Genomic DNA, 27938 nt, shown 5'->3' with positions numbered 1-27938 from the left:
TACTTGAAGAAATATCCCTGGAGATGCCTAAGTGTTTCCTGTTTGTAACAGTCAAATAACCTCATCAGATTAATTTAGCTACTAAAATGACATATCTTAGTACAAATTAGTCTCTTTGTTTACCCGGTAATTTAAATCTAATGGTTCTAATGGCGTCTTGTTCCAGGCAATCAGATGGTGAGTATTTTCTGCTTTTATTAACCTCTAACCCTAACTCTATAGCCTGACAGTTCTCTCACAGATTTTAAACTCAAACAAGCTGAAGTCACTGGAGCTTTTACCTTAAAGTGTCTGATTCTGGGAGCTCTGCAGTTATGAAACACAGGATATTGAGGATGGGAGTCAGTACAAAGAAAAATGTGAGTTAAGAAAGTGTTTTTATAAAGAAGGAGAAATGCGAAAAAGCATGACTGCACAACTTCTTTACATTTGGTGATTTGTACTAATGATGTGATGAAGTAGGCCTGGGACTCATTCTATGGTCTCACTGGCAGTGTTACTTCTGAATGTTAGTGGATTTAAGTAAAAGGTTTTGTGCAATTTTTTAAACGTCTGAAAAAACTTTCCACCGCGACATTTCAGGGGACATAGAGTACAGAATGTGTTACATAAACATACCATACTTGGAGAAGTATCCCTAAAGATGCCTAAGTGTTTCCTGTTTGTAACAGTCAAATTACCTCATCAGAAATGTGCTGGTTGCTTTCTCTTTGTGAGAGTTTGGAAGGTGAAGAGGCCAGGATGGGGTGGGAGTCGTCTGACTCATCCATCCTCTGCTCTACAGCACTCCACAGGGAGTTGACATCTGAGCTCACAGACAGACAGACTAAACCTATACTTCCTCACAAACATATCTGTCACCATGATCTGTTTCTCATTAATGCTCAAAAAATGCTTTTGAGATATGGGATTTTTTCATTCTTAAAAGGCCTTGTGTTTCAGTCAGGCGTTAATATGTTCAGTGTAAAAAACATTGTAGGCTTTATGTTTAGCTTGTGCTCTACTTTTGATATGTGGTACAGCAGCTGGGGAGGTCATTGTAGAAAGTAGACCTCAGTATCTTGTCTGTTATGGTTCAAATCGAAGCAGACAGAAACTGGCACACACATTGAGAATTCATGTGTGTGCCAGTTTCTGTCTGCTGGAAAGATCAAAGTGCAAAAAACAGTAATTGAAGGTGTTGTTGCTCTTTGATGCACAGATATGAGAGTGCTGTCAGTCTCCTCATCTAACTCTAAAATGTCAAACTATATTTCTGAAACAGTCTAAAATACAAAACATATATTTGCTGTGAGTATGTGAACTGACATACAATTCACTTTAGTGCAATATTAGCATTTACTCTTACTTGCGCAGTGTCACTTCTACACATGTCAAATTGGTCTGTGGTGATGCTGGTTGCTGCCTTCTTTCTGAAACCTGCAGTAACTGAGCGGTGGCAAAATAGACTGGCTGCAGGACTCAGTCCACAAAAACCCTGAAGCTGCACCACAGCTGTTGCACAAAGAGTTGTTCACAAAGTTCTGTGAAGCTCGTCTCAGTATGCAGAATCCCACACTGGAGAATCTGTTGTCATTGCTGCTGTCCTCAACGTGCCTGTTGTTGAGGATGTACTGTTATTCAAAGACAAATTGGACACTGCGTTCCCTCAAGGCTTCATCAATACACATGCCAAATGTGAAGCCAATATATGTGAGATAAGCTTTTTACAGACAGATATACGGACTGATGAATAGAAATTAGTAATTTCTGGAACAGATTCATGTTTCTGTATCCCCCTGATTTTTGGTTTTCCTCACCTCCAGAGGGAAATAATTGGCTCTTTGATTGTTAAATGTTCCACTATGTTCACCAGCTCATTACTAAATTTGCCTATTTGCTGCTGCAGGAAGTGCATTGTGGGTTTAAAGAGCATTTTCCCTTAATAAAGTGAAACAATAAACCCAAACAGGGTGGAACCAAAACAACATAATTGTGACATAACATAAAAGCAAAAACATTGCTGACAGAAATGCCATAAATGGACCGCATTGCCAGGTGTGGATCTTTATCACTGAATCACCATGATTGATCCTTTAGCAACCAACTAGTCATGTGATCCTTTGTAAATATAAAAACACAGATTATTGCTGGTACAATTTTTGTCATGGTATTTCCACTGCTGAGGTCATGTTGCTCTTGCAGCCTGCTGAGTTTGGGCGTTCCGTAACTAACAGAAGCTCATTCCTGCTCAGAAAAAGAGGCAGGATACAGACTGTGGGAGATTATGTCCACAGCGAAGTTACTGGCACATTTCCAGGCAAGTTTAGTTCCTGTTTTGGGGTTTTCTGCGTTCACTTCAGCACATTTTATCATTCCCTGGGCATCGGCCTTGCTGAAAGGAACAGAGCAAAACAAAGAGCCGAACAATGAGAATATCAAAGAGGATATTATGCTCAGTTAGAAATGTCTTATGGAGACAGTGTCGCAGCTGGTCCACAAAATGTTTGGTTATATGAAGTAACTGATCAGTGATGTACAAACATGCTCTTTTAAAAAGAAAAGAAAAACAGAATTATGATTTAAGTGACTAGCTTTGTCAGTTTGTGTATGAGCAAGAGAGAGAGAGAGAGAGAGAGAGAGAGAGAGAGGGGCAGACTGACCAGCCTCCCACACAGAATTTTAGATTTTATCAGCTTGTGTGAACCAGATGTTCAGATGTGAAAACCAAACCCAGCTGTATATGGATGCAACAGTGCAAAGAGTATGTGTCTACAACAGAATAAAATGATTACTCACAAGAATAACAAAGCACATACCTCTGCCAAGGCCCAACACTCCCTTAAAAGTAACACAATGTAAGAACTGCTCTTGGCTACAGTCAGAGTCCCCCTACAGATGGGAGGTGTAAGTCAACTCTGTCGTAAATTCAAGTCTTGGTTTGAGCCTCCCCATCGACAGAAGTACACACCAATGTTATTATAGTTTTGAAATTTTCATTGGTTTTTATTTTTATTTAGGTTTTCAGTTTGCTTTTTTATTTCAGTTAGCTTAATTATTTTTTCATTGCTAGTTTTAGTCTTAGTTTTCGTTAACTATAATAACCCTGGTACACACGTACATTTGTTGATGTGTGGATGGAAAACGATCTAACAACTTCAGGAGTCAGATGATTTACCAGGTCAGTGTCCTTTTGCCTCCTTCAGCTCTCCTCAAGGATTAAAAGCCGGCCCGATAAACATTTTCATTCTTACATGGTCACTTTCCCTTTACTATTTTTCGATGACTTCGACCATGTCCTCTTTGTTTTCAGTGCTTGCACTCCTATGATGTCTGTACTGAGAGCACTGAGTTAGGTAAAAAAAAAAGACAGATATGGGGCTTCTTTAATTTCAAGCTGCATCATATTGCACACACTCAGATATTAGATTCCTAAATATGCCTGTATTCCATATAGATCTAAATTCTAAATCGGGAATGCAGAGCCCACTGTGTGGTCTTTAGAGGGATTATGCAGCAGTCAGTGGATGAATGTTCACTGAAAGCTCCTCTGGAGTTTGTGAGGATTCTGGCATTGAGAGAAATATGCAACACGTGTTTGTAACAATGCTCAATTACATGTAAAAGTAAGTACAGAATTACTTGCACCGGCACTAAAGCTATGTGCAGTGCTTCAAAGAAAACCTGTGGGGTGAGGGTGTGTCTCCACTGGTGTTTCTTCTGTGTTGGTGACTTTTTGCAGAATGGAATGAAGTCATGGAGGAAATATCAATCAATCAAATGTATTTATATAGCAACAACCAGTTGTCTCAGGGCGCTGCACAAAAGACCAAGATCTTAAGAAACACAAAATCCAACTTGTTCCACACCGAGCAAGCATGAGCAACAGCTGAGAGGAAAAACTCCCAGGTGGAAGAAACCTCCGTCAGAACCGGGCTCAGTGTGGACGGCCTCTGCCAGGACCGGTTGGGGTGATGGAGACAGAACAAGTAATATAGGGCAAAAAAAAGGAAATACAGGGGGGGGGGGGGGGGGGTCCCAGTCTCCGGTCATGGGCTTGAATTCAGACCGGGAATCTCCACGTGGACGTTGGCATTGTCTTCAAAGGGTGCGTTGGTCTCCCCGGGCACTCCTGCCTCCCTCATCATCCAACATGCACAGTAGTAGGACCCATGGCTCCAAAGGTGAGAGGTCCTCAGGTGAGAGTGCTGGTGGTTGCGTGACCCTCCATGTCAGCCCTGTGACAGACCGGCGACCTCCAGTAGGTCGGTGCCTCATCAGGACCCAAGCCAGGACGGGCTCCGGAGAGCTGCACAGTATGGACCAAGGAGGGGAGGAGAAGACCCAAGGAATTAGAGATATGTAATAAGATACAACAAAATAAACAAGGCAGGGAGTGAAGAAGAGAGAAGGTGCTGGTTTCTGGTGCCTGATTTGTGATCCCCCAGCAGTGAAGGCCTATAGCAGCATAACTATGGATGACTGCAGAGCTATGGGGAACGGCTCACTGAGGCTGGTCCTAGGCCCACATATAGCAGCCTCACTACGTAGTATGTTCCCCTACGGCTGCTAAGCTAAGGGGGGAACGGCTCAGTAAGGCTGGTCCCAGGCCCACATGGCAGCTTCACTACGTAGTATGTTCCCCTACGGCTGTATAGCTATGGGGAACACTTCATGGAGGCTGGTCTCAGGCCCACATATAGCAGCTTCACTACGTAGTGTGTTCCCCTACGGCTGCTAAGCTAAGGGGGGAACGGCGCAGTAAGGCTGGTCCCAGGCCCACACATAGAAGCTTCACTACGTAGTATGTTCCCCTACGGCCGCGGAGCTTTGGGGAACGGCTCACTGAGGCTGGTACCAGGTCCACACATTATAGACGTACTAGGTATTAGGTTATATATTCTCCTGCAGAACGCTCTCCTGTCCTGGAGCTCACTGGATCCATTCAGCACTGGGTTAAGCTGGATTTAAAACAAAGTAGGTGACAGTTCAACTACTTCCTGTCTCTCAACATCACAAAAAACTCGGTACAATTTTTTTCTTTTTTAAAGAAATGGACGACTTACTAAGATCAGGTCATCCAGGCTTCTAATGTCACTGGCCCACTCCTAGACTTGGATGCCAGTCCCACGTTTGTACTCACTTGGGGTCAAAAGGGACAAAACATGTTGGTCAGATACTTTAAAATGTGTTAAACATTGGAAAGAGCTATTGTCCGTGTGGGAAAAAAATATTTTAAAATGGGTTAAAATAACTTTATCGACCACCCTGGGTCGCACCAGTGTTTCTCCTCCATGAAGAATTGGTGGCTGTATATTCCAGCATTGAGGAAGTCATCATCTGGCTGGCCCAGTATGTCTACAATTCTTTTCACCTGGACAGAGAATAAAAAAAATCACATCAGCCAAAATCAAGTCTCCTGTTGGTCGGAACATGTTTTTGTGGCCGAATGTAACAGTCTTTGCATTTAAATCTACACATATTTGAATACTTACTCCCTGGTACTCGCAGTCCACTGAAAACGGGTGGTTGTCGAGGTAGAGGAAAAGGAGCATGCAGAGCCAAGACCCCACATATCAATGGCCTCTGAGACAGGGAGGCCCAGGGTGACTTCAGGTGACCTGTGTGTGAAAACAAGAACCAACATAAATACATTGTGAAATGCATCATGTTTGCTGAAGACAATTTCTGCTGGATTATTTACAACACAAACAGACAAGTACACACAATGAAGTTGGCTCATTGATCCTACCTGTATCCTATGGGCTGTGCCAGGACCGGTTGGGGTGAGTGGAGAAAGAAAAATAATATAGGGCAAAAAAAAAGGAAATACAGGGAGGGGGTCCCAGTCTCAGGTCATGGGCTTGAATTCAGCCCGGGAATCTCCACGTGGACGTTGGCATGGTCTTCCAAGGGCGCGTTGGTCCCCCCGGGCACTCCTGCCTCCCTCATCATCCAACATTCACAGTAGGTGGACCCATGGCTCCAAAGGTGAGAGGTCCTCAGGTGAGAGTGCTGGTGGTTGCGTGACCCTCCATGCCAGCCCTGTGACAGACCAGCGACCTCCAGTAGGTCCATGCCTCATCAGGACCAGAGCCAGGACGGGCTCCGGAGAGCTGCACAGTATGGACCAAGGAGGGGAGGAGAAGACCCAAGGAATTAGAGATATGTAATAAGATACAACAAAATAAACAAGGCAGGGAGTGAAGAAGAGAGAAGGTGCTGGTTTCTGGTGCCTGATTTGTGATCCCCCAGCAGTGAAGGCCTATAGCAGCATAACTATGGATGTCTGCAGAGCTATGGGGAACACCTTACTGAGGCTGGTCCTAGGCCCACACATAGCAGCTTCGCTACGTAGTATGTTCCTCTACAGCTGCTATGCTAAGGGGGGAACGGCTCAGTAAGGCTGGTCCCAGGCCCGCATCGCAGCTTCATGATGTAGTATGTATAATAAATACAAAGTCAAATTCATCATTTTTGCTGAAGACAATTTCTGCTGGATCATTTACAACACAAACAGACAAGTGCACATAATGAGGTTGGCACACCTGAATCCTTCGGGCTGGGTTTTCTTGCCACGCGTGTTCTCTGAGGTCATGAAGGACCCACCAAAATCGATGAGTTTCACCCCGAACGGCTCACTCTCTGGTTCACCAGCAACACATTGTCTAGTTTGAGGTCTGTGTGCCCCCCCCCCGGCTCTTCAGTGCGTCAGAAGCTGTCAGCAACTGCAGAAACAATGTCAAATGTTAGTTACAGATCTAAAGATATGCTCCATGAAGTTGACCACGTTGTTATTGACAGGGTCAAGTGTGCTCACTGCCTTATGCATCCTCATCTGTGGAGGTATGAGGAAACAGGATATAGGAGGTGTAGGTGACACAGCAGGGTCTCAGTGTTTTTTTAATAAACAAGTTAGGAGTAAGACAATGTGAAACAAAACTTCAAAATTAACAAGCTTACATACCTCTTTTGGAGAAGCACGCTCAAGTTTGAGGATCTTGAGGGCCACTTCTTGGGATGTGTCCATGTTTACAGCCTTGACAACTTTGCCAAAGGCCCCCTCTCTGCACACTTCAGTGATGAGGTAGCAGTTGGTGCCGCTGCACACTATGTTGCTCTGTGGCGCCTCAGAATCCCCTGACAGCATTTGTTCATCTATGACCAAGAAGAAGAACATATGAAGGTTACAACATGGAGTCAGCAGGGGCAGAGTGAAAGCTGGTGCCACTACCCCAATATTCAGTGCTTCATATTCCCCTCCCTCACCCAGCTTCATGCAACCCTGAACACTCAAATCATCAACCCTGTTGTTCCCTGAACTTCAAACAACACATTCTGTTTCTTCATCTCTTTCCTACTAAACACCTTTTTCTTCAAATTGTGGATTATACATCGTTGTTCAATAAAAGTCTGCTCCTTTGACATATTTACCTGGAGATATAAAGCAGAAAAAATCTTAGATACTTATTGTTTAATCATTCTCAGTAGTGTATTTGAGTAATTGTACTTAATTACTCCCCTCACTGTGTGTCGAGATATACATACCAACTTTATCTGCTGTCAAACAGCTGTCTGAAACTTGATTTTCTGCCATTTCTTACACTGAACACAATTTACATAGTAAAACAAATGAATTAAACATAAATGAGTAGTAGTTACTTTACACCCTCACATGACTCTCACCTCTGCACAACACCAATCTATGTGTATATGTGTCTGGTGTCATATAATTCATTATTTCCAATTATGTGCCATCTGCTGTAGAAAACTACCTTTACAGTGGTGTCAAATTACAGCTTTACTAGAACACATTCAGTGTAGCACATTTATCATCAGTAGGAGGCAGCATGGATCTTACTATACCAAGGTGGATGTATAACCCAGAGCCTGAGCTGTTTCCTGGTTGTCTCTAAAATACTGACACAATAAAAGTCAGACTACAAAGATAAAACATTAAAAACAAGGGCTTTTGTATGCAAATGTAATCAGAAAGATTAACGAGTATTGGTATACCTCTGCCAAGACCCAACCGTCTCCTTAAATTCAGTCAAGCTGTCCTAAATAGCACACACTTACATTTCACTCCCCTAAACCTGCAGATTTTTTTCACTAACATCCAGAAACTTAAATCATGTAAATCCATCCAGTTGTTTTTGTGTAATCTTATTCACAACAAACAAACACAGACAGACCTCTGATGTGTTGTTCCTATAAACTTTACTCAACAACTCCAGCAAAGCCGCTAATGCATTGTATTTGTGTCACTTTGAAATGATTCCTGATTGTGCTACAGGCATTAGCACCCATGAGGTTTTAGACTCTCTTTGCTAACACACCAATGCCTGAAGTTACGAGATTCTGAGTCAGGTGCAGAACTGAGCTTGTCCACACAACACAGGTTACAGAGAGAATGGACCAAATGATAACTCGAGAAATAAAAGTGGCAAGGGACAGGCCGATTAATGACCCATTGGAGTCATGAGCTGATATATTTCAAGTGATACGCTCAAAACCTTTTAAAGGTTCAGTGTGTAGAATTTAGTGATATCTAGTGTTGAAATTGCATGTTGCAGCTGAACACCCCTCACCTCACCCTGCCCTTCCAAAAGTGAAAGAGAACCTGTGGTGAACTTCAGTTGTCATAAAAACTCAAAAGGTGTTCAGTTTTTCCAGTCTAGACTAATGTAAAAATGGTGGCCTCAGTAGAGAGGACCCCCTCAATGTAAAATATATTTAAATTCATACAATTTAGATGAAACGAATTAGTGAAAACATCATGAGGATTAGTCTACATTAAACTTCTGCCAATAGATCCCTTTCACCTGAATCTTACACACTGGACCTTTAAAGCAAATAGGAAGAAAAGGGACTGAGCAGCAAATGTAAAGATGAAGCATCACTTGTTTCAGATCTTTGTCTTTGAGTTCCTTAAATCCTACATGGGGTATCACATCACTGAGAGTGTATGGAAAAGACTGTCTGTGACTTTTAGGAAACAACACTGATCTGAAAATAGTTGTCCAGTTTGGTTGTACATGATGTGAAGAAACAAACAGTGAGTCAGTCAAGGATCAAAACACTTCCTGCATTTGTGCATAGACAATATGTGTAATAATGTTTTTGTGTGCGACAGTTCGACACAGGAGTGTTTCTCTCCTGGAAGCTGTAGTTTTTTCTGATGACACAAACAAGTTTGCCCCTCTTCTTTCTTTTCTTCAACTTTTATTTGTTTTAATGTTGTATCAATGTTGTGGAAGCGTGATGTGCAATAAGCAGTCAGCAGATTATGATGCTTTAAAAGAATACAAATGATGATGTCATTATCATGTCACCATGGGACAAAAGCAAAGGTGATAACAATGGAAGGTTTATTAAAGTGTTTGACACTACACACACACATACACACATACACACACACAAACACAGATGCATGTGTATGCACATCAGAAACCTGAAACTTTTCTTCTGAAGCAGATATTATCTGGCTCCGCTTTTTCCAGTACACACCAATGACATTGTTCAGATTATTTAGTTTATCATTCTCATCAATCAGGCCTGATCAGATCCTTACTTTAAGCAGACCACACCCCTATGGGAGGGGTCTGTGTTTAGGTTTCTGTTATTTTTTATATTCCTTTTACAAGTTTACAATGAATGTTCAAGTTTAAGAGAAGCGTGTTGAAGAAATATACAAAAGCAAATGCTCAGTAATCTTTGTATTTTTATTGATCAGCAAGCACTCATACTCAAAACACCATTTGTTTATCACTTTTACAATCACCATAATTGCAATATGACTTTTTCACCAAATCGTGTAGCTCTACTAATATGGCAAGGTTATATTCTGTTATATATAAATGTGTGTAAAGCAGAAGGTGTATCACACAAATGTAGATTATAACAAAATTATAAGAGTTAAATACAGGATAACATTACTACTTGCAGTATAGTCTGCAGTGTTGGTCATATATCATCTCTCTTTTTTCTGATTGAAAGCATGTGGTTTGGAAGAAACCCTGGTTTTTGTTTCGACTCCGAAATTGAGTTTTTATGGTATGAAGACTGAGTGGAAGTCAACCTGCAGGTCACATGATCTGCTTGTTCTTATACCAGTTCAGTGACTACTGAAGCCAGAAAAGGAATGTCCACTACAGCCCTCCAAAATCTTCTCACACCTCAGCGTGCTGGATAGTTGTTTCTGGCACTGGGATGAGCCAAAGTAGTAGACCAGGGGATCCAGGAGGCAGTTCAGACTCCCCAAACACATAAACACTAGATAAGCTACGTAGGAGCCATCAGTGCTGTCTGGGATCTTCTCAGCACCTCCATTAAACTGCAGATAGTGTGCCATCAGTAGACAGTTTGTGGGCGTGAAACACAGCACAAATATCACCAGCACTGTTCCAGCCATCACCACTGCTCTTGCTCTCCTGCGTGAACTTCCTACAACGCCGCACGGGACTCTGCTCAGTGCCCAGATCACACGGGTGTAGGACACCACTGTGATGAGCAGAGGCAGGAAGAAGAAGGCGCAGCACAGGGCGATGAAGTAGAACTTGTAGTACCAGATTAACTTGTCCAGAGGCTGGATGTCGTGGCAGGTGGTGATGTTCAGCTGACTGAGGTGAAAAGTCTGGTCGGGGAGGACAAGGGGCACAGTGCCAGCGAAGGATAATATCCACATGGCTACGCAGGCCATGATTGCCTTTCCTGGCGTCCTCCAAGACAGAGAGTCAATAGGATAGACTACAGCAAGGAGACGGTCCACACTGATGCAGGCTATGAGCAGAACAGAGCAATACATGTTCCAGTAGAAGGCTGCGGTGACCATGCGGCACATGAGCGGGCCGAATATCCAGTTGTTGCCGCCAAAGTGGTAGGAGATCTTGAAGGGCAGCAGCACGGCGAAGAGCAGATCGGCACAGGCCAGATTCAACATGTAGATGGCTGCCGGCTTCTTGGGTTTGATCTTCAGAGTGAAGGCCACCACTGCACAGATGTTGATCGGCACGCTGATGAGGCAGACCAGTGTGTAGAAGGAAGGGATGAGGATGGTGGACACAGAGCCTCTGAGAAACAACTGCGCTTCTTCTGAGAGTTTCACCGTCTTGTTTCTGGTTATATTACCCAGCTCTAGACTGTTGATGCTGGTTCCAGGATAATAATCAGTATATTCAATCAATAATGTCTTTGGTTTATATTCAGTTCCTGTAAATATATATGTTTTTACTAAAACATCTGTCGCTGGAGAGAGAGAGAGAGAAAGAGAAAAAGAGTCAGGGAATCCAAGATGTAGAGAAATTTTGTTTCATCAAGGAAGATGAAAAAGATCTTTTTCATGCATATCACTTTTCTAGAACTGAAACTATTGGTTATTTACTTTGTCAATTGATAATCAGCTTTGGCAACTAGTTTGATTTCGATTCAATTCATTGATTATATTTTTTTTAAATGCCGAGAATTTACTGTACTGTAATCTGAATAACCGACAAAGACATTTCACGTCATGTCAATTTGGGACATTGAAAATTTTGTTTGGCATTTTTTTAAACATTTAATAACAAGTTGTTGCTACTTGATTGTATTTAATTGATAAAATGAAAATAATGAGCAATTACTTCACTATTTTCTAAATTTAAAATGTGTTGGTCCATGAAATGCTCAAATAATTAGTCTAAAAGCTTTGCTTAGAAAGCAAATAAAAACTAAAAATTGTTGTTCTGGCTCATTGTGGATCGTCATATAATCATTTCTTCATCCAATGAGGAAATGTTTCAATCAAAGATCAAAACATTCTCTTCAGGTTTTTCTGGCAGATGCCACTTTAATCATTGTTCCTATTGAAACAGTTGAGCTGTCTCTGTGACTTCAGCTCCTGATATCCATGTCCCATCAGTGAACCCTCTGTCAAAGTCGCTCACATCTTTTCCTCCTGCCTTGAACCCATCAGCATTTTCAAACACCTCACATATCCTTTGTACCATACAGTGGAAACACTCTCCATCATTGATTCATTCATTGATTCATTCATGTTGACTTAAATGTGTATCAACTAATCGGTTCTGCTCTTTTATTTTTACACAATATAATATGTCATAAATCATATCCCATCATATATTCACACAGAATGATCATACATATTAAAAGTGTGTTTTTTTCATTAGAAAATGACTTAAGGTTTCTTACCGTTCATCAGATTTGAGTCGGCACACGCACACACCAGAACCATCAGCAAGGCTTGTTGAGACACCGAAAACATTGTGCTGGTGGAACTGAAGCAATGAAGACACAAAAAAGGAAATGTTCATCTTAAATACGGTTGAAACTTGTTTTGTAACGACTACACACAGAACTGAACCCAAGAGCACAACAACAGATTTTTAGTGTAGTCAATATGGTTTATTCTCTGAAAGAGCAGAAAAAGGACAGGCAGGGGTCAAAACAATAAATGTGAAGAGTTTATACTACACCTAAAATGAGTGCTAGATATCTTAAAACGATTGAAGCAACAGGTACAACAGTGATAGAGAAATACACGGTACCATTGTCATGATGAGGGAGAAGGGAAATTTTAAACATTCATCTTTGTTGTCACCACGCTTGCCTGATGAATGTTATTGGTAGAAATTTGATGTATTCATTGGATATTATGCTAGTTTTAACATCACAAGGCATGGTAGTAACTAGGGTCCCAAGAAAATCAGCGTTTGTTCAATATTGAGAGGAGGATTTGATATATGCATATCAATGGAAGAGTCCAAACTCTTCCCTCCCCTCTCTTAATAACACCCTCCTGCGAGATGCAGAGGCACTCACATCAGATGTAATCATTGATGTTATCATAACACAAAGAATGGTAGAGGTCACAGAAAAGACATACTTAGGTTAAGAATGTTACAGAGAAGGTTAGAGTAAAGACAGGTAAAGGATAGCTTAGGTTGGTTATACTGTAAAGTAATCATTATGTTGTCTCAGTAGCTTTGATTGACTCACTGGCTCAACATTTGTTTAGGGTATCAAATTCCCAATATTCATTTTAAACAGGTTTAAAGGGAAATCACAAAAGTTTTTTTGCAGTGATAAATGCGATTAAGAATGTTGAACTCATTCCTGATATAGACTTTATCAGTGTCAGACATACACCGGAAGTTGGGAAATATTTAGATATGTTCCATGAACAATTCACTTTTGTTGTGAACATCAATGACGTTCCTGAGTTGAAAACAGGTACTGTCATGTTTGTGGACTGAGCACAAATATGATGTGGGTCTGATCAGAGGAACAGACCCAGTAGTGATAACATCTAAATCTTCGTTTTTTTAATATCTTTCAAAACCTGGAGAGATAATTCCGTGTGAAACATCAACATTTTTCCTGTAAGGAAAATGAGGGGAGCAGCACTTCCAACCTGTTTCAGAGCACGTGATGTTGTGAGTCATGATAACTTGACTGTGCTGGTGTCACTTGCTGTTTCAGTGATTTTGCTTGAGCAAAGGACCTCCCACCCTTCAACAGCCAGGTGGCTCAGATACAATAGCACTGATAAATGCAGACATGGAGCTGTTCAGCATCAAAAGATCCAACAACTGGTAGAAATCAAGTGGCTGAACCACTCCCAACACATTCTGCAGAGGCTGCAGAATTGGTTGCATTGACTGAAGAATGCAAATATGCTAGTGACAAGGGTGTCAACATCTACACTGATAATAGGTATGCATTGGGGTTGGTACATGATCTTACCAGATTTTGGACTATTCATAAACCCATTACCTATATTATCATATATTGGTTACTGCTCTGCTTGATGCTGTGTTGTTATCCAAACTGATTGCTATCCACAAATGTGGAGCACATGCTAAAGATCTTGACTCAGTCTCACAGGGGAATGTGAGGGCAGATGCTGCTTTTTAAAAAACTGCAGCAAAGCACAACCTGCCTGTCAAAGGCCTTTCTCTAACTGATGTGTCATTAACACCTAATGCTGATGTACAGGAACTGTAGACAAGGGCCACTAAAAGAGAAGCTCTTTGAAGGAAAGCAGGTTGTTTGGTGTCTGTGAGAATTTTGGTGTGGACCAAATGCAAAATATTGTTTACCAAGATATCTGTTTCCTCATTATGCTAAGTTGACACATGGTCTGAACCAAGTCTCAAAGAGAGGCATACCATATGCAGAATTCTGACAGAATTCTATCATGGTTTACACCATATTTGATTTGCACTATGGGGTTTGCACTATTACTCAAACCTGTAAGGAGCTGTGGGGTTACCATGGTAACAAGGCCACCAGGAGGGGTTAAAGGCGGATGTTTTGCCGACACTCAGAAGAGCTCTGTAATTGAAAAAGTTTGTAAATAAACGCACATCAGGAGTTGCAGAAAACAAGAAATCTCCCGACTTCTTTATCCCATCAAGTCCTACACCAGAAAACATACATAGAGGAATCCAGATTCTACAAAGTGCACATTCAACACCAAACAAACTGATCATTCATAGATGGATTTTATTCAAGTGACAAAGTGAAGGAAAGAAATACTGTCTTGATTTTGTTGACATGTTTTCGAATTGAGTAGAAGCTTTCCCCACATCTGAACAGGACTCGTCAGCAATGGCGAAGGCACTTTACAAACAGGTGAAGGAAGCCCTACCAAAATCCATAGACGGCAGTGAAGGCAGCAGAAAGATCAACCTGGATACATTGCAAGCCGTTAGCCAGGAGTGGATTCTTCAGAACAGAGCGTGCATTGATGTCAGTGAGTGAGCCTTCAGCCTTTAACTGCTCTCAAGGGCCACACGTCTCTAAACTCATGAAAAGGCAGCACATTGATTAGGGCTAACGGCTCTTTACTATCAAAAGAGCCGTTTGGCCCCCTCTTCCCCCAAATAAAATGTCTGGAGCTGCAAAACATATTTGATAACACAGCTTATAAAGTTTTATATATAGTTATCATATATGTTTATTGCATTTAGTTTTAAAAAAATAACACAGTAAAACAAATCAAACATTATATACCATGATACATTCATGTAGAATAAGATAGATATTGAACTGTATCTTAATGGTGTTATTTAAAAAAAGAAAGTGACTGAAGTCTTCTTACCGTTGTTGTTCACAGCTGAGGAAGCACATGCACACACCAGAACCAGCAATGTTTGAAACACTGGAAAAATCCTGCTGTCTGAGAAACTCTTTATTTCACATCTCAGGATACATCTCCACCACAATATCACACTTGAAGAAATATCCCTGGAGATGCCTAAGTGTTTCCTGTTTGTAACAGTCAAATAATCTCATCAGATGAATTTAGCCACTAAAATGACATCTTAGTACAAATTAGACTCTTTGTTCACCCACTAATGTAAATCTAATGGTTCAAATGGCCTCTTGTTCCAGGCAATCAGATGATTATTTTCAGTTTTTATAATTCAAACAAGCTGAAGTCACAGGAGCTTTAACCTTAATGCGTCTGATTTTTGGTTTTCCTCACCTCCCCAGCGAAATATTTGGCTCTTTGATTGTTAAATGTTCCACTATGTTCACCAGCTCATTACTAAATTGTCCTGTTTGCTGCTGCAGTAAGTGCATTGTGGGTTTAAAGAGCATTTTCCCATGATACAGTGAAACAATAAACCAAAACAGGGTGGAACCAAAACAACATAATTGTGACATAACATAAAAGCAAAAACATTGCTGACAGAAAGGCCATAAATGGACTGCATTGCTAGCTGTGGATCTTTATCAATGAATCACCATGATTGATCCTTTAGCAACCAACTAGTCATGTGATCCTTTGCAAATGTGGCCAGACACAGTATTCAAGACAAATGAAATGGCTATATAACCATGGGTCGTTCTAGGCCTCAACCTCATACATGTGGACACAATACAACATTTAGAATTCAAGGAGAGCAGGCAACGTGCATTCAGTTCACAATTAGAATATTTATTTAAAAGTAGGATTGCTGTTGGAATTCCTGAGAGAAAAAGAAAACAATAAGTTTAATAAATAGCTAAGACAATTAACAGCTAAAAATACAAGCTACAATATCAAATGGCATTTGATAGTAGCTAGTAAGTATGCAGGGTACTCCCCTAGGGGAGATTCTATCATAGACCCCAATAGTTACCAGGTGAACACACTGATCACCAACACTACAATTTACTCTGCAAGGGGAAACAAATCTACAAGCCACTCAAGTGATCGCCACCATTACCACACTGCATGCAAGTAGGTGGATCTCACATGTACTCCCCACAGCTTGTCCCACTGCCTATAAAGAAATAAAAACAATTAATTTCAATGGGTTCAGTTTCACAGAAGTGAGAAAGACATGAATGAATCTAACGATGAACAGTAGAACAGTTAGTTGTCGAACAATCTACAAATCCTGGACTATTCACACAAGAACTATGATTAAGCCCAGTTCAGCATAGATCGAGTAAGCCCGACGATGTAGGTGAACTGGTTCAGGCAAAGCAGCAGTCTGGCACTAAGTCTGCAATAAGGGAAAACATGGTCAACATAATTTGTATCAACTGGCAAAAATACTTATGCGGGATTAACCCCTCTACATGACTACACCAGTTTAGATTACCTTGCTCACTCTGGGGCCCTGATTAAAAGAGACGCCGGGAAGGTTGGTCAGCAGACTACTCTAGCTCAAATGAGGGGGAGACAAGAGCTGAGTTTCCTAAAGGATTCAATTATTATGTTATCAGTGATAGGCCTACAGTTAACCAAACAAAGACTGTTATCCATGGCCTACCTCTTCACCATGGGGCTACACAGCAGATGATGAGTCAGGATCAATCAGGACACAGCTTTACTACAACTAGATATACAAGAAACCTCATTAGATTTCAACTCAAACCATACAAGCAGTGTTTCTCCCCAGATCTCTGTTACCTGCACACACCAAGCAGACCTCCCCCACATCTACCAGGATTCAGGCAAAGAGACAATGATTGTCCACACCTGTCCTTATAAAGGCAGGGACAACTCCATCTAACCTTACCTACAGAGGGCAGTGTTCTCACCCTACATGTCAGCCCTCACATAAATATAAAAACACAGATAACTGCAGGTTTAATGTTTGTCAATGGAGAAAGCGCAGCTGGTCAATGTATATCCACTGAAAAAAAACCCCATTAAAAACAAGACCCAACCGTCTCCTTAAATTCAGTCAAGCTGTCCTAGATAGCACACACTTACATTTCACTCCCTTAAACCTGCAGATTTTTTTCACTAACATCCAGAAACTTAAATCATGTAAATCCATCCAGTTGTTTTTGTGTAATCTGATTCACAACAATCAAACACAGACAGACCTCTGATGTCCATTTTAGGATCAATTGATAACTCGAAAAATAAAAGTGGCAAGGGACAGGCCGATTAATGACCCACTGGAGTCATGAGCTGATATTTCAAGTGATAAGCTCAAAACCTTTTAAAGGTTCAGTGTGTAGAATTTTGGGATATCTTGTGTTGAAATTGCATGTTGCAGCTGAACACCCCTTGTTAGGGGTGTAACGATTAGTTTTAACAATGATTCGATTCGTATCATGATTCGTGGTTGTCAATACGATTCAAGGACGAAATTGGTTCATTAAGAACGATACGATCTGAAACGATTCAGTGACTTGAAATCGATTCAGTAACTTTTCAGCCAAAAATTCAACCAGTGTGACTGAAATAAATACCTTGATACTGGACAGTGCAGGTGAAGTTTCTTAGATTCCTGTTGTTTCTTGTAAGGGAATCAGGTATATATAATGGATATAAACATGTTTATATCCATTATATTTATATATTTAGCAGGAACGCTGCAATAGGTGCCTGGACCGTCGGTCTTGTGTGATGAAATCCCATGGCACTTGAGGCGTTGCCGTGGTACTTTACTTGACCTTTACATATCCTACAAACAGCGAGCGACTTATTTAGAACATCTCATCATCGTCTTTGCAAAAGCCAAAGTGTTTCCACACACTGGACCGCAATGGTGGCTTGACAATATCTCGCTCGCCGCCATCATACTATGTTTTGATATTTGCGCTGCTGCCGGTGCATTGCGATGAGGTCACAGACAGGCATATTGAATCGAGTAACGTTTAACGCCTTTATCATTAAAAGTGCTAAAAAAACACATCAATATAAAGTCTGACTTGCTTAAATCCAATGCATTATTTCCTAGTGTCGTCCAGAAGGCCAACTTGCCGAGCACAGATCGATGTAGTTCGATCGCAGGAATATAAATCGATACATCGATGTAGTAGATTAATCATTACACCCCTACCCCTCAGCTCACCCTCCCCTTCCAAACATGAAAAAGAACCTGTGGTAGTATTCAGTAACTGAAGACTGAAGTTCAGTTGTCATAAAAACTCAAAAGGTGTTCAGTTTTTCCAGTCTGGCTAATGCAAAAAACATGGTGGCCCCAGTAGAGAGGACCCCCTCAATGTAAAATATATTTAAATTCATACACTTAAGATGAAACGAATTAGTGAAAACATCATGAGGATTATTCTACATTAAACTTCTGCCAATAGATCCCTTTCACCTGAATCTTACACACTGGACCTTTAAAGCAAATAGGAAGAAAAGGGACTGAGCAGCAAATGTAAAGATGAAGCATCACTTGTTTTAGATCTTTGTCTTTGAGTTCCTTAAATCCTACATGGGGTATCACATCACTGAGACTGTATGGAAGGGACTGTCTGTCACTATGGGAGAGGTCTGTCTTTGTTTCTGATATTTTTTATATTTCTTTTACAAGTTTACAATGAATGTTCAAGTTTAAGAGAAGCGTGTTGAAGAAATATACAAAAGCAAATGCTCAGTAATCTTTGTATTTTTATTGATCAGCAAGCACTCATACTCAAAACACCATTTGTTTATTACATCACTTTTACAATCACCATAATTGCAATATGACTTTTTCACCAAATCGTGTAGCTCTACTAATATGGCAAGGTTATATTCTGTTATATATAAATGTGTGTAAAGCAGAAGGTGTATCACACAAATGTAGATTATAACAAAATTATAAGAGTTAAATACAGGATAACATTACTACTTGCAGTATAGTCTGCAGTGTTGGTCATATATCATATCTCTTTTTTCTGATTGAAAGCATGTGGTTTGGAAGAAACCCTGGTTTTTGTTTCGACTCCGAAATTGAGTTTTTATGGTATGAAGACTGAGTGGAAGTCAACCTACAGGTCACATGATCTGCTTGTTCTGGTACCAGTTCTAGAACTACTGAGGCCAGAAAAGGAATGTCCACTACAGCCCTCCAAAATCTTCTCACACCTCAGCGTGCTGGATAGTTGTTTCTGGCACTGGGATGAGCCAAAGTAGTAGACCAGGGGATCCAGGAGGCAGTTCAGACTCCCCAAACACATAAACACGAGATAGGCTGCGTAGGAGCTGGTCTCTTGGATCTTCTCAGCACCTCCGTTAACCTGCAGATAGTGTGCCATCAGTAGACAGTTTGTGGGCGTGAAACACAGCACAAATATCACCAGCACTGTTCCAGCCATCACCACTGCTCTTGCTCTCCTGCGTGAACTTCCTACAACGCCGCACGGGACTCTGCTCAGTGCCCAGATCACACGGGTGTAGGACACCACTGTGATGAGCAGAGGCAGGAAGAAGAAGGCGCAGCACAGGGCGATGAAGTAGAACTTGTAGTACCAGATTACCTTGTCCAGAGGCTGGACGTCGTGGCAGGTGGTGATGTTCAGCTGACTGAGGTGAAAAGTCTGGTCGGGGAGGACAAGGGGCACAGTGCCAGCGAAGGATAATATCCACATGGCTACGCAGGCCATGATTGCCTTTCCTGGTGTCCTCCAAGACAGAGAGTCAATAGGATAGACTACAGCAAGGAGACGGTCCACACTGATGCAGGCTATGAGCAGAACAGAGCAATACATGTTCCAGTAGAAGGCTGCGGTGACCATGCGGCACATGAGCGGGCCGAATATCCAGTTGTTGCCGCCAAAGTGGTAGGAGATCTTGAAGGGCAGCAGCACGGCGAAGAGCAGATCGGCACAGGCCAGATTCAACATGTAGATGGCTGCCGGCTTCTTGGGTTTGATCTTCAGAGTGAAGGCCACCACTGCACAGATGTTGATCGGCACGCTGATGAGGCAGACCAGTGTGTAGAAGGAAGGGATGAGGATGGTGGACACAGAGCCTCTGAGAAACAACTGCGCTTCTTGTGAGATTTTAACCGCCTTGATTCTGGTTATATTACCCATCTCCATCCTGTTGATGCTGGTTTCATTATCAGCATTGTTGCTGGTTATATTCACATTATCATTATCAAGATATTCATTAGATGTGTCTAAATAAATTTGAGTTTGTTCTATATTTGCTATCAACATATATGAAAATTCTGAATCATGTTGAAGCGTGTCCTGTGTAGCTGGAGAGAGAAAGAGAAAAAGAGTCAGGGAATCCAAGATGTAGAGAAAGTTTGTTTCATCAAGGTGTTAATAGATCTTTTTCATGCATATCACTTTTCTAGAACTGAAACTATTGGTTATTTACTTTGTCAACTGATAATCAGCTTTGGCAACTAGTTTGATTTGGAGTCAATTCATTGATTATATTTTTAAAAAATGCCAATAATTTACTGTACTGTAATCTGAATAACAGACAGAGACATTTTACGTCATGTCAATTTGGGACATTAAAAATTTTAATTTGCATTTTTTTAAACATTTAATAACAAGTTGTAGTTCAAACTATTATTCCAGAATATAATCTTTTATTTGATTTTTACTTTTCAGCCTCTCAAATATGGATTTGCTGCTTTTCTCATTTTTTGATGTAAACTCAAAGCTCTGGGTTGCAAAGATGTTGCTACCTGTTTGTATTTAATTGATAAAAGGAAAATAATGAACAATCACTTCACTATTTTCTAAATTTAAAATGTGGTGGTCCATGAAATGCCCAAATAAATAGTCTAAAAGCTTTGCTTAGAAAGATATAAAGCAAAGAAAAACTACAAATTGTTGTTCTGGTTGATTGTCCCATGATCATTTCTTCATCCTATGAGGAAAGATCGAAACATTCTCCTCTTAGGATGAAGGTGATCCCCACAATTGTATTCATTTGCAATGACCCTGACCCCACATTCTCTCTGAGGAAGATTTACTCTTCAGGTTTTTCTGGCAGATGCCACTTTAATCATTGTTCCTATTGAAACAGTTGAGCTGTCTCTTTCATTCATTCATTCTTTAATTCATGTTGACTTAAATGTGTATCAACTAATCGTTTCTGCTCTTTTACTTTTACACAATAAAATATGTCATAAATCATATCCCATCATATATTCACACAGAATGATCATACATATTAAAAGTGTGTTTTTTTCATTAGAAAATGACTTAAGGTTTCTTACCGTTCATCAGGTTTGAGTCGGCACACGCACACACCAGAACCATCAGCAAGGCTTGTTGAGACACCGAAAACATTGTGCTGGTGGAACTGAAGCAATGAAGACACAAAAAAGGAAATGTTCATCTTAAATACGGTTGAAACTTGTTTTGTAACGACTACACACAGAACTGAACCCAAGAGCACAACAACAGATTTTTAGTGTAGTCAATATGGTTTATTCTCTGAAAGAGCAGAAAAAGGACAGGCAGGGGTCAAAACAATAAATGTGAAGAGTTGATTGAACTCACTGGCTCAACATTTGTTTAGGGTATGAAATTCCCAATATTCATTTTAAACAGGTTTAAAGGGAAATCACAAAAGTTTTTTTGCAGTGACAAATGCAATTAAGAATGTTGAACTCATTCCTGATATAGACTTTATCAGTGTCAGACATACACCGGAAGTTGGGAAATATTTAGATATGATCCATGAACAATTCACTTTTGTTGTGAACATCAATGACGTTCCTGAGTTGAAAACAGGTACTGTCATGTTTGTGGACTGAGCACAAATATGATGTGGGTCTGATCAGAGGAACAGACCCAGTAGTGATAACATCTAAATCTTCGTTTTTTTAATATCTTTCAAAACCTGGAGAGATAATTCCGTGTGAAACATCAACATTTTTCCTGTAAGGAAAATGAGGGGAGCAGCACCTCCAACCTGTTTCAGAGCACGTGATGTTGTGAGTCATGATAACTTGACTGTGCTGGTGCCACTTGCTGTTTCAGTGATTTTGCTTGAGCAAAGGACCTCCCACCCTTCAACAGCCAGGTGGCTCAGATACAATAGCACTGATAAATGCAGACATGGAGCTGTTCAGCATCAAAAGATCCAACAACTGGTAGAAATCAAGTGGGTTTTGCAGGTACAACTTTGTATGACACAATTATGGCTGAACCACTCCCAACACATTCTGCAGAGGCTGCAGAATTGGTTGCATTGACTGAAGAATGCAAATATGCTAGTGACAAGGGTATCAACATCTACACTGATAACAGGTATGCATTGGGGTTGGTACATGATCTTACCAGATTTTGGACTATTCATAAACCCATTACCTATATTATCATATATTGGTTACTGCTCTGCTTGATGCTGTGTTGTTATCCAAACTGATTGCTATCCACAAATGTGGAGCACATGCTAAATATCTTGACTCAGTCTCACAGGGGAATGTGAGGGCAGATGCTGCTTTTTAAAAAACTGCAGCAAAGCGCAACCTGCCTGTCAAAGGCCTTTCTGTAACTGATGTGTCATTAACACCTAATGCTGATGTACAGGAACTGTAGACAAGGGCCACTAAAAGAGAAGCTGTTTGAAGGAAAGCAGGTTGTTTGGTGTCTGAGAGAATTTTGGTGTGGACCAAATGCAAAATATTGTTTACCAAGATATCTGTTTCCTCATTATGCTAAGTTGACACATGGTCTGAACCAAGTCTCAAAGAGAGGCATACCATATGCAGAATTCTGACAGAATTCTATCATGGTTTACACCATATTTGATTTGCACTATGGGGTTTGCACTATTACTCAAACCTGTAAGGAGCTGTGGTGTTACCATGGTAACAAGGCCACCAGGAGGGGTTAAAAGCGGATGTTTTGCCGACACTCAGAAGAGCTCTGTAATTGAAAAAGTTTGTAAATAAACGCACATCGGGAGTTGCAGAAAACGAGAAATCTCCCGACTTCTTTATCCCATCAAGTCCTACACCAGAAAACATACATAGAGGAATCCAGATTCTACAAAGTGCACATTCAACACCAAACAAACTGATCATTCATAGATGGATTTTATTCAAGTGACAAAGTGAAGGAAAGAAATACTGTCTTGATTTTGTTGACATGTTTTCAAATTGAGTAGAAGCTTTCCCCACATCTGAACAGGACTCGTCAGCAATGGCGAAGGCACTTTACAAACAGGTGAAGGAAGCCCTACCAAAATCCATAGACGGCAGTGAAGGCAGCAGAAAGATCAACCTGGATATATTGCAAGCCATTGCAGGAAGGTTCCTGAGCCAGGAGTGGATTCTTCAGAACAGAGCGTGCATTGATGTCAGTGAGTGAGCCTTCAGCCTTTAACTGCTCTCAAGGGCCACACGTCTCTAAACTCATGAAAAGGCAGCACATTGATTAGGGCAGGGGTATACCTTTACTATCAAAAGAGCCCTTTGGCCCCCTCTTCCCCCAAATAAAATGTCTGGAGCTGCAAAACATATTTGATAACACAGCTTATATATATATATCATATGTTTGTTGCATTTATGAAATTATAGAGCAACAACAAAGGAAAACACCAAACTAACTGTTAAGACTATATGATTCACATCATTTCAATAAAAAACATTCAGTTAGCCCCTCTTGTTGAGGGGATGGGGGCTTTTTCTAGACAGAAATGTTTTGTCACAGGATGATGTCATCAAATGACTCATCACTGTAGACCAGTGGCTGTGGTCTTTGCACCACTCATATCTCCTGCTGTGCCTCCATAGAAACACATTTACCTATTCACAATATGATCGGTGAGGTGTCGTTTTTCCCCTGTCCATCCATCTCCATCCATCCATCTGAAACAATTGAGCCATCTCTGTGACTTCAGCTCCTGATATCCATGTCCCATCAGTGAACCCCTTTCAAAGTCACTCAGATCTATTCCTCTTGCCTTTAACCCATTCAACATATAGACATATATCATAAATACAAATAACTGTACCATGCAGGTACATGTGCTGTACACTCTGTTCATTCAGCTCTTTCCCTTTGATTTGTCTGCAGTTGATCATTATTCATTAACCAACTCCCCTTTACAGTTTCAACAAAATAACACAGTAAAACATACCATACCATGATACATTCATGTAGAATAAGATAGATATTGAACTGCAGCTTAATGGTGTTTTTTTTTTAATAAGAAAGTGACTGAAGTCTTCTTACCGTTGTTGTTCACAGCTGAGGAAGCACATGCACACACCAGAACCAGCAATGTTGGAAACACTGAAAAATCCTGCTGTCTGAGAAACTCTTTATTTCACATCTCAGGATACATCTCCACCACAATACCACACTTGAAGAAATATCCCTGGAGATGCCTAAGTGTTTCCTGTTTGTAAACGTCAAATAATCTCATCAGATGAATTTAGCCACTAGACTCTTTGTTCACCCACTAATGTAAATCTAATGGTTCAAATGGCCTCTTGTTCCAGGCAATCAGATGATTATTTTCAGTTTTTATAATTCAAACAAGCTGAAGTCACAGGAGCTTTAACCTTAATGCGTCTGATTTTTGGTTTTCCTCACCTCCCCAGCGAAATATTTGGCTCTTTGATTGTTAAATGTTCCACTATGTTCACCAGCTCATTACTAAATTGTCCTGTTTGCTGCTGCAGTAAGTGCATTGTGGGTTTAAAGAGCATTTTCCCATGATACAGTGAAACAATAAACCAAAACAGGGTGGAACCAAAACAACATAATTGTGACATAAAAGCAAAAACATTGCTGACAGAAATGCCATAAATGGACTGCATTGCTAGCTGTGGATCTTTATCAATGAATCACCATGATTGATCCTTTAGCAACCAACTAGTCATGTGATCCTTTGCAAATGTGGCCAGACACAGTATTCAAGACAAATGAAATGGCTAAATAACCATGGGTCGTTCTAGGCCTCAACCTCATACATGTGGACACAATACAACATTTAGAATTCAAGGAGAGCAGGCAACGTGCATTCAGTTCACAATTAGAATATTTATTTAAAAGTAGGATTGTTGTTGGAATTCCTGAGAGAAAAAGAAAACAATAAGTTTAATAAATAGCTAAGACAATTAACAGCTAAAAATACAAGCTACAATATCAAATGGCATTTGATAGTAGCTAGTAAGTATGCAGGGTACTCCCCGCGGGGAGATTCTATCGTAGACCCCAATAGTTACCATGTGAACACACTGATCACTAACACTACAACTTACTCAGCAAGGGGAAACAAATCTACAAGCCACTCAAGTGATCGCCACCATTACCACACTGCATGCAAGTAGGTGGATCTCACATGTACTCCCCACAGCTTGTCCCACTGCCTATAAAGAAATAAAAACAATTAATTTCAATGGGTTCAGTTTCACAGAAGTGAGAAAGACATGAATGAATCTAACGATGAACAGTAGAACAGTTAGTTGTCGAACAATCTACAAATCCTGGACTATTCACACAAGAACTATGATTAAGCCCAGTTCAGCATAGATCGAGTAAGCCCGACAATGTAGGTGAAGTGGTTCAGCCAAAGCAGCAGTCTGGCACTAAGTCTGCAATGAGGGAAAACATGGTCAACATAATTTGTATCAACTGGCAAAAATACTTATGCGGGATTAACCCCCTCTACACGACCACACCAGTTTAGATTACCTTGCTCACTCTGGGGTCCTGATTAAAAGAGACGCCGGGAAGGTTGGTCAGCAGACTACTCTAGCTCAAATGAGGGGGAGACAAGAGCTGAGTTTCCTAAAGGATTCAATTATTATGTTATCAGTTATAGGCCTACAGTTAACCAAACAAAGACTGTTATCCATGGCCTACCTCTTCACCATGGGGCTACACAGCAGATGATGAGTCAGGATCAATCAGGACACAGCTTTACTACAACTAGATATACAAGAAACCTCATTAGATTTCAACTCAAACCATACAAGCAGTGTTTCTCCCCAGATCTCCGTTACCTGCACACACCAAGCAGACCTCCCCCACATCTACCAGGATTCAGGCAAAGAGACAATGATTGCCCACACCTGTCCTTATAAAGGCAGGGACAACTCCATCTAACCTTACCTACAGAGGGCAGTGTTCTCACCCTACATGTCAGCCCTCACATAAATATAAAAACACAGATAACTGCAGGTTTAATGTTTGTCAATGGAGAAAGCGCAGCTGGTCAATGTATATCCACTGAAAAAAAAACCCATTAAAAACAAGACCCAACCGTCTCCTTAAATTCAGTCAAGGTGTCCTAGATAGCACACACTTACATTTCACTCCCTTAAACCTGCAGATTTTTTTCACTAACATCCAGAAACTTAAATCATGTAAATCCATCCAGTTGTTTTTGTGTAATCTGATTCACAACAAACAAACACAGACAGACCTCTGATGTCCATTTTAGGATCAATTGATAACTCGAAAAATAAAAGTGGCATGGGACAGGCCGATTAATGACCCACTGGAGTCATGAGCTGATATTTCAAGTGATAAGCTCAAAACCTTTTAAAGGTTCAGTGTGTAGAATTTTGTGATATCTTGTGTTGAAATTGCATGTTGCAGCTGAACACCCCTTGTTAGGGGTGTAACGATTCGTTTTAACAATGATTCGATTCGTATCATGATTCGTGGTTGTCAATACGATTCAAGGACGAAATTGGTTCATTAAAAACGATACGATCCGAAACGATTCAGTGACTTGAAATCGATTCAGTAACTTTTTAGCCAGAGATTCAACCAGTGTGACTGAAATAAATACCTGGATACTGGACAGTGCAGGTGAAGTTTCTTAGATTCCTGTTGTTTCTTGTAAGGGAATCAGGTATATATTATGGATATAAACATGTTTATATCCATTATATTTATATATTTAGCGGGAACGCTGCAATAGGTGCCTGGACCGTCGGTCTTGTGTGATGAAATCCCATGGCACTTGAGGCGTTGCCGTGGTACTTTACTTGACCTTTACATATCCTACAAACAGCGAGCGACTTATTTAGAACATCTCATCATCGTCTTTGCAAAAGCCAAAGTGTTTCCACACACTGGACCGCAATGGTGGCTTGATAATATCTCGCTCGCCGCCATCATACTATGTTTTGATATTTGCGCTGCTGCCGGTGCGTTGCGATGAGGTCACAGACAGGCAGACTGAATCGAGTAACGTTTAACGCCTTTATCATTAAAAGTGCTAAAAAAACACATCAATATAAAGTCTGACTTGCTTAAATCCAATGCGTTATTTCCTAGTGTCGTCCAGAAGGCCAACTTGCCGAGCACAGATCGATGTAGTTCGATCGCAGGAATATAAATCGATACATTGATGTAGTAGATTAATCATTACACCCCTACCCCTCAGCTCACCCTCCCCTTCCAAACATGAAAAAGAACCTGTGGTAGTATTCAGTAACTGAAGACTGAAGTTCAGTTGTCATAAAAACTCAAAAGGTGTTCAGTTTTTCCAGTCTGGCTAATGTAAAAAACATGGTGGCCCCGGTAGAGAGGACCCCCTCAATGTAAAATATATTTAAATTCATACACTTAAGATGAAACGAATTAGTGAAAACATCATGAGGATTATTCTACATTAAACTTCTGCCAATAGATCCCTTTCACCTGAATCTTACACACTGGACCTTTAAAGCAAATAGGAAGAAAAGGGACTGAGCAGCAAATGTAAAGATGAAGCATCACTTGTTTTAGATCTTTGTCTTTGAGTTCCTTAAATCCTACATGGGGTATCACATCACTGAGAGTGTATGGAA

At 40.7% G+C, this 27938-nt stretch overlaps 2 protein-coding genes and 1 long non-coding RNA gene across 14 annotated transcripts; all 3 read right to left on the bottom strand.

Annotated features, from left to right (window-relative positions):
• Window positions 1-1184: 1184 nt before the first annotated feature.
• Window positions 1185-6698, bottom strand: LOC138405405 (uncharacterized). The gene is made up of 3 exons (XR_011239154.1): window positions 5475-6698; window positions 5046-5353; window positions 1185-4288 (listed from the first exon to the last, which is right to left on the bottom strand). It is a non-coding gene; the product is annotated as an uncharacterized lncRNA (long non-coding RNA).
• Window positions 6699-9293: 2595 nt separating this feature from the next.
• LOC138405463 (proteinase-activated receptor 1-like) lies at window positions 9294-17018 on the bottom strand. Of its 2 annotated transcripts, XM_069514174.1 has the most exons (7): window positions 16889-17018; window positions 16749-16814; window positions 16578-16673; window positions 16384-16478; window positions 15083-16253; window positions 12169-12254; window positions 9294-11226 (listed from the first exon to the last, which is right to left on the bottom strand). In XM_069514174.1, exons 5-7 carry the CDS (start codon window positions 15109-15111, stop codon window positions 10097-10099), a joined length of 1245 nt encoding a protein of 414 aa, XP_069370275.1. In that variant the 5' UTR covers window positions 15112-16253; window positions 16384-16478; window positions 16578-16673; window positions 16749-16814; window positions 16889-17018; the 3' UTR covers window positions 9294-10096. The 2 variants fall into 2 exon arrangements, 1 of the variants encoding a protein (XP_069370275.1); XR_011239199.1 differs by lacking the exons at window positions 9294-11226; window positions 12169-12254 and having other exon boundaries at window positions 15905-16478; window positions 16889-16987.
• Window positions 17019-18814: 1796 nt separating this feature from the next.
• Window positions 18815-26254, bottom strand: LOC138405461 (proteinase-activated receptor 1-like). 11 transcript variants are annotated; one of them, XM_069514169.1, is made up of 7 exons: window positions 26139-26254; window positions 25999-26064; window positions 25633-25923; window positions 25395-25502; window positions 24361-25205; window positions 21390-21475; window positions 18815-20408 (listed from the first exon to the last, which is right to left on the bottom strand). In XM_069514169.1, exons 5-7 carry the CDS (start codon window positions 24387-24389, stop codon window positions 19195-19197), a joined length of 1329 nt encoding a protein of 442 aa, XP_069370270.1. In that variant the 5' UTR covers window positions 24390-25205; window positions 25395-25502; window positions 25633-25923; window positions 25999-26064; window positions 26139-26254; the 3' UTR covers window positions 18815-19194. The 11 variants fall into 11 exon arrangements, with proteins under 11 accessions (XP_069370270.1, XP_069370268.1, XP_069370262.1 ...); XM_069514167.1 differs by having other exon boundaries at window positions 24361-25502; window positions 25633-25727; window positions 25828-25923; XM_069514161.1 differs by having other exon boundaries at window positions 25395-25923.
• Between the last annotated feature and the right edge of the window lie 1684 nt (window positions 26255-27938).

Source organism: Paralichthys olivaceus, chromosome 18, assembly GCF_024713975.1.
Source record: "Paralichthys olivaceus isolate ysfri-2021 chromosome 18, ASM2471397v2, whole genome shotgun sequence".
NCBI lineage: Eukaryota > Metazoa > Chordata > Actinopteri > Pleuronectiformes > Paralichthyidae > Paralichthys > Paralichthys olivaceus.
Note: the sequence above shows the minus strand (reverse complement) of the source record. Positions and strands in the feature narration are given on the sequence as shown.